The sequence below is a fragment of the Tupaia chinensis genome, unplaced genomic scaffold (assembly GCF_000334495.1).
Source record: "Tupaia chinensis unplaced genomic scaffold, TupChi_1.0 Scaffold000274_1, whole genome shotgun sequence".
NCBI classification, from domain to species: domain Eukaryota; kingdom Metazoa; phylum Chordata; class Mammalia; order Scandentia; family Tupaiidae; genus Tupaia; species Tupaia belangeri.
In genome coordinates this window covers 1351714-1358917 of record NW_006159756.1, presented here as the reverse complement: position 1 = coordinate 1358917, position 7204 = coordinate 1351714, and the positions used below count along the sequence as shown (strand labels likewise).

At 48.8% G+C, this 7204-nt stretch overlaps 1 protein-coding gene across 3 annotated transcripts in view; it reads left to right on the top strand.

Moving 5' to 3' along the window:
* NCAPD3 (non-SMC condensin II complex subunit D3) overlaps positions 1-7204 on the top strand; it is a 58096-nt gene that overhangs the window by 20656 nt on the left and 30236 nt on the right. For all 3 annotated transcript variants that reach the window (XM_006149961.3, XM_006149960.3, XM_027772443.1), the window contains 6 exons: positions 171-304; positions 1867-1939; positions 3641-3766; positions 3862-4114; positions 5012-5068; positions 5285-5374. In XM_006149961.3, coding sequence (XP_006150023.1) covers positions 171-304; positions 1867-1939; positions 3641-3766; positions 3862-4114; positions 5012-5068; positions 5285-5374 — 733 coding nt within the window. The remainder of the gene's footprint in view (positions 1-170; positions 305-1866; positions 1940-3640; positions 3767-3861; positions 4115-5011; positions 5069-5284; positions 5375-7204) is intronic.

The following is a 7204-nucleotide window of genomic DNA, read 5'->3' as shown; positions in this document are numbered from 1 at the left end:
TAAGGAACAGCTGTTAGTTGCCCAAGAAGCACATGGGCGGGGTTGACCCAGAACTAACATTGACCTGACTGGTCTCCAGATGGCTTGGGTGGGTTTCCTGTGGTCGGCATCACTAACTTGAAGGCCCTGGGTCCTCTGCCCTGCCTTACGTGGGTTCTCTTCCCCTCTAGGTGGTCAGTGGTGTTTTCCATCAAATGTTAAACGTGATTTTGATGCTGGAAGTGGGCGAGGGAGCCCACCGGGCCCCCCTGGCCATTACCTCCCAAGTCCTGAACCGCAGGAACCAGGCCGTGCAGTTCATCAGGTGAGGCTGCACGCCCCGGATTGTTGCACTCCTGACACCCTCACCTGTCTGGGCCCTGTGAACCAAGGTTTCTGACATCTGCAATTAGGGGTTCTGGCTTGATGGCAGTCTGGGGGGTCCAGATAAAGCGCTCAGAGCTATCCCGGCTCCCGTGGCCCGGGTCGTTGTCATAGCCTTGTTGTGGCATTGTTCAAGGGGACAGGAGTCCCTTGAGGGGGTAAACGTGGCATAGGGACCCTATAAAAAGCCTCGAGTCCTCGTTCTGTTAGGAGAGGCCCTTTGCTCGTCACTGGCATTCCCTTCCTCCTTGGCGGAATGTTTGGCCCCCAGTGTGGACGTGAGTGTGTGCACGCGAGTGTGCACACGCCTGCAGACGTGCACAGTGTGTAGTATCGTAGACATGGGTAGGGATGACTATCTGATCACTGAGGGAATATTCCTTAGTAAGTCTTTTTAAAAAAACATTAAGTAATTAAGATGTTTCAAGTAGAAATATTGTTGCTGTAGTTGTTTCCATGAGCTTTTTATCATGCTGCCAGTTGCTATATTCATGCAATGTTGCAAATAAGCTTAGCACTAAAAATAGATGTAGCGGCATCGCTGTGATTTCTCTTGGAAAGTTAGAATGGTTACAAATGCATTGTGGGAGCATTTCACGGAGCATTCACTGAGCGGCCACAAGGTGGCACTGTGGCTCAGTCTGCTTTCATGTTTACCCTGAAAGGATATCTTCTATTTCTGTGAAATTTAGTAAGTAGAACTAGTCAGTAGCATGGTGAAGGCAGATGGACCCCACATGGCTGACCTGGGGTTCGAGTCCTGGACCCAGCAGCTGGAAAAGCATGTCAGGTGCATGTATATTCATGCCCAAAATCCCGAGAAGAGAATAGAGAGGGGATTGTGGGGTGACCATCTTCCCTGGAGGTGGGGGGGTGCTTTCCCATTTTCTTTCTCATTCTATCTTTCTCCCTGGTGAGCACATGTGCCCTCCAGCAAATTTTTTTTTAAAAAAAGAAGAAAAAGAAAATAATTTAGTAAGTAAACAGAAAGATTTGCATGAAGGTTGTTTTTGGCACACTGATTTGTTACACAGTAAATAGCATGCCAGACTTGGGCTGGAACCCACATGCCGACCCCAGCCCAGTCGGCCCGAAAACACGACAGGCACGTGCGTGCTTGCCCAGGTGCCCAGGACCCTGGCAGGCTGAAGGATGGGGAGCACAGCTGCTGAGCCCGTGGAGTGCTCCTTGCTCTTCTCCCTCACATGTGGGCGTATGCACGCCGTCGTGAATCCAGACTTAAAAAGATGGCGCGCTGCTCTTCGACAGTTCGGCTAACAGCAACCGCCCTCCAGAGCCGCGCGGGGAGAACTTTGACGTTCTGGCCATCACGCGGGTTTCTCCACTGCCTGTTCTGCAGGAGCACGTCTCTGAATCGGGGGCCGGGGCGTTTTTGCTATTTCTCAAGCAGAGGGGTCGTGGTTTGAGGACAGGGTCAAGGAAGCGACTAATGTGGTCATAGCAGCGCGTTGTGAACCGTGGATGTGGTTGTCTCTGAAACAGCTCCCTGGTGGACGAGCTGCAGGACAGCGTGTTCCCAGCCCTTCACGTCTTACTGCAGCACATCTGTGCCAAGGTACTGTCTGCTCTGGAAATGATGCTAGTTAAGCCCAGGGTAATGTGAAGCTTGGTGTGTATTTGTTTTTGGGAGTGAGTCTGTCTTATTTATTACTAAAAGTTTTATTTACTATTTACTAGATGTTCCCCTAGACAGCGTGTCCTTAAAAAAAAAAAAAAATAACTGGGAGGGACCAGCAGTTAGCATAATGGCTATGTCACTGGACTCCTATGTAGTCGACCGCGGTTCGAGTCCTGGACCCGGTGGCTTAAAATCACGCCGGGTGGGTGCGCGTGCAGGTGCATGCCCAAGATCCTGAGAGGAGAATGGAGGAGAAGGGATTATGGCATGGCCATCCCCTCTGGGGGGTGATTTCTCGCTTTCTATCTCTCTGTCTGTCTCTGTCTTTCTGGCGAGTACATGTGCCCAATAAGAAAAAACCTCTCCAAAAAAAAAAAAAAAGAACTTAGCCACGGTGGCAGGAGGAGGAGTGTGCCCCTCCCCACTCCACCTTCTCCTCTCCTTTCCTCTCTACTTCCTGCTTGCTCACTCTCATTGAAAAAAAAATGGGGGCCAGCCAGTGGCGTGGTAATTAAGGTCACACATGTGTACATGCCCCAGATCCTTAGACAATGGAGAAGGGATTGTGGTGGGGCCATCCCCCGGGGGTGCTTTCTCCTCTCCTACCCCCATCTTTCTCCAGCATGTACATGTGCCCTATAGCAAATTCAAAAACAAGCAGACTTTAGTTTGGAAAATGTCAGACACAGAAGTAAAGGGACATAGTCCTGACCTCGCGTCTCCAGCCGTCCTGTGACACTGACACCCTCCCACTCCCCAGCCCCCTGCCCGGAGCAGGGCACACTGGGTTGTTTTTCTGAAGCACATCTCATCAGATCCTTTCATATATAATTTTTCAGTTTGTGTCTCTAAAAGATAAGAACTACCTAAAAGAACACAGTGATTCCTTAATATTATTAGATGTTTTGAGTCAGTGTTCCAATTTCCATTAGCATTCTTAATTCTCTTTTTACATCGCAGTCCTCTGTCTCCTGAGTACCTGGAACTACAAGTTTAAGTCACTGGTTTCTGAGGGGGGCGGGAATCGAACCTGGGCCCCCATGTCGTTTCAGTGGGTCTGCCAAGTAGGAGTGTCTGCAGTGTGGACTACTGCAGCTGGGCCTAACTTAAATGTTTATAACCTTTTAGATGACTCTTAGTTTGACCCCTATGGACCCTGGTTGAGGGAGGCTGTGGTCTATAACCTTGCTAAATTTTATGCAGAATGCATGCGCTCGCCTGAAAGAGAGAGCGAGCCAGAGAGACACAGAGAGAGAGAGAGAGACAGAAGTGAGAAATCCCATCCCTGGGGGATTTCTGGCCACACTGCAATCCCTTCTCCCTCCTGCTCTTGGGATTTTGGTCACACACACACACACACCCAACCTGAATTTCAAGCCGCTGGGTCTGGGACTTGAACTGCAGTTGACCATGTGGGAGTACAGCGACGTAACCGTTATGCTATCTGCTGGTCTCTGTAGGTGTCTTAAAGGTTAGTTTTCAAGACAGGGCTGAAGCCTGAAATATATTCGTCATTTAGGGAACATTGAAGACCATGGAGTGAGTTGCACTCCCTGCTGCTCAACTGACCTTACCCTATGTCGTAGCTGTCCCTCAGAGGCTGCTGGCTGGACGGCACCTTCCTTCGTTCTGTTGCAGGTGGTTGATAAATCAGAATACCGGACCCCCGCCGCCCAGTCCCTGGTGCAGCTGCTCGGCAAGCTTCCTTGTGTGCAGTACGCCGCGTTCATCGCCTGGTTTTACAGATACTCCCGGAGTCCCAAGGTGGGGCCTTTGCATCCACAGGTTGGGAGGCAGGATTAAGGCTTCTTGGTTTCTGCTCCTTTCTTACAGTGATTCTTACGATTTTGCTGTTCTAGATCCCACACCGGATTTTCACTCTCGATGTGGTCTTAGCTCTGTTAGAGCTGCCTGAGAGGGAGACGGACAGCGCTGTCTCCCCGGAGCACCAGAAGTTCCTAAAGCACAAGTTCTTGGTGCAGGAGATCATGTTCGACCGGTGCTCAGACAAGGCGCCCACTGTGCGCAGCAAAGCGCTGTCCAGCTTTGCGCTTTGCCTGGAGTCGTCTGTCAGTAAGGCGTCGGAGAGCATCCTGGAGCTCCTTTCCAGCGGTGAGTCCGGGGCTGATCAGAGGCGGACGGCCAGGGAGTTTGTTTCTAACTTTGCCAGGGGGCACGTGGGCCTGCAGAGAAGAGGAGAAAGCAGCCCCCAGGGAGTATGGGCATGCTGCAGTCCCATTCCCACCTACCCCTCCTTTCAGGATTTTGGGTACACATGTCCACACCCCTGGCCTGTTTTTCAAGCCACCGGGTCTGGAACTCAAACTACACGGTTAGCCGTGCGGCATCCAGCTGCCTAGCTGTCAGGTTTCCTAGGACTGGCCTGGGAATCCATCTCTGCTCTGGCAGAAATAATAGATATGGTATGGTTTGTTTTACCTCATAAACCATTTTCAGTGTAATTTATCATAGAATAACTTTCATTTTTTTAAGAGATTTTTGCTATAGGGTATATGCACTTGCCAGAGAAACAGAGATAGAGAGACGGAAAGTAAGAAATCCCCCCCCCGAGGGGGGATGGCCATGCCGCAGTCCCTTCTCCTCCATTCTCCTCTCAGGATTTTGGGCATGCACACACACATGCCTGGCGTAAGTTTTAAGCCACTGGATCCAGGACTCGAACCGTGGTCAAATCCGTGGGGGTCCACCAACATAACCATTATGCTGTCTGCTGGTCCCTAGAATAACTTTTTAACTAGACAAGCCTGGTGCATTCAGATGGACTTTCTGAAGTAGTTGAGATGTCCGTATTTTAGAGGTGAGTGCTGGCCGACTTTTCTGGTCCTCTGTGCTGGGGCACCGGCCGTGTCGGGCACATACCATCTCTCGACTCGGCATTTACAATCTGCCTTTCCTTAGGTCTCTTATTTTGGTTCTGACTCATCTATGGATATTTATTCAAGGTTTATGATGCTGTAACTCTTCCTGCTCTCATGTGCTTCTTTTTAGGTACTACCGTTTCAGGAATACAAATTCAGCCTAGTACCTCAGTGAGAAGTTCCTCCGGTAATGCATCAGCCTTCTTTTATATATCGAATAATTGCCTTTTAAAAATGTACTACGTGTCTGAAATGGTTTTCTAGCTCTATACGTACCTATTTTGATATTGAACTATTTTGTTTATCAGAGAAGTTGAAATTTATTTCAATGGTAATGTAGTAGCTTAATTAACATCCGTGGCAAATTTTTCATCTTAATGGCTGCCTTCTTTTGTTTTTTAAGTTTTTTTCCATCAGAAGCAGACACTCAATCCTTTAGAGCCTTCGGTGGAGATGGACGTAGACAGCAATGGGGACACAGGCGGCTCTGGGGGTACGTCCCACCTTACCCCTGTCGTGTGGGTGATGCGATCGGGTTTTCAGATAACCATAAGTAGCATCTAAATGTCTGGGATTTTCTTTTCTGATGAATTTATCCTTGGAAACACTTTCTTTTCCCTTACAATTAGAGGCATTTCTATGGGTTTTAAATCAATGGCCTCAGACTAGACAGGATTTCATTTTAAGATGAACAAGCTGCATTACAGTCCCCATGCACTGACCCGAGTGTACCGGTTAACACTTGAGGTAACATTGCAAACATTTTGTTTTCTTAAAACCAGTTATGTGAATGTTTGGAATTGCTGACCAAAAAAACAAAAGTTGCTAGGAAAAGTTCAGTAGATATTAAATTTGCATTTAGGGAGAAGTCACAAAAAGGGGAAAAACTGTTCCACAGTATCCAACCTCGTTTCTGCTTTTTTGTTCACTTCTTTGCCACCCGTCACCTGATTCCAATCACGCCGCCCCGGGATACACTCGAAATACACGGCAGAGGACTGCTGGGACCGAGGTTCCGTCGAAGAAGACGGTTCACGATTTAGGTTATGCTCCCCTCCCTGAGAGGGTGCGCCGTTTTTAACGGCCATGTGCAGTGTGTGCACTGGTCATGGGGCTCCACGGTCTCCAGCGTAAGATCTCAACACGGCTGACGCCGAGTCTTTTGATGAACTGTTGGAGATGTAAATCAGGAGGGGAAAGTAAATCCAGACTCGGTGTTAGACACCCAGGGCCTGCTAAGCTTTGTCTCTGTCTAGCTGTATGATCTCAAGAAAGTCGCCTTACCTCCCTGGGCTCCTTTTCATCTGGATATGATGTGGGATCTAACACGCAGAGGGGGCTGGATGATGGGGCAGTGGTAAAACGCGAGGCCGTGTGAGGCTGACTCTGGTTCTTGTCCAGAGATGACCTTGATGTTGCCAGGCAGGCTTGTCCTCATGGTCAGGGCTGCTGATACTGGTGGGTCTCAGCGCCATGACCCTGCCTGGGGGTCACTCTCTTTCCCCCAGAAGAAATAGACAATTTTTAAAAATCATATAAATACTTTACATATATTTATGTGCATGTGTGTATATATGTGTATATATATATATATATATATAAATTTGTACGCACTCATTTCCCCACCTATATGTAAATAAATGTGTAGTTTTTTTTGAGAGGTTTTTGCTATAGGGCACGTGTGCTCGCCAGAAAGACAGAGTCAGAAAGCGAGGAATCACTCCCCAGGAGAGATGGCCATGCCACAATCCCTTCTCCATTCTCCTCTCGGGATCTTAGGCATGCACACATACATGCCCAGCATGAGTTTAGGCCACTGGGCATGGGACTTGAACCGCAGCTGACTACATGGGAGTCCAGCGACATAGCCATTACGCCAACTGCTGGTCTCGGTAGCTCTATCTTTTATGGAGCCTTGGAAGAGACAGAGATGTGTGTATGTATGTTGTGGCGTGTGCGTGTGTATAGGGTGCATGTTCAGGTGCCATGAGGGCCCTGCCTATGTTGCCTAGGTCTGCAGACCATTAGGTTTATGAAGCCAGATGTTCGCATGCACCATTGAGATGAAGTTCAGAGCCATAGCCGAATGTATAATAGACAGGGTCCCTAAGTTTCATAGAGAAATCAAAGCTGTGGGTTCGTGTTGACATCTTCATAGCAACTTTCAGGTCTCCTTCTGTACAGACTCTCCCAAGCAAGATCATTTACCTCATTTTGTTTTTTTTCTTGTTGTTGTTATTAAGAGAGAGTACAGGGTGTGTGCACTCACTGGAGAGAGACAGAGACAAAGCGAGAAACTGCCCCCCCCCAGTGGGGGGGGGCC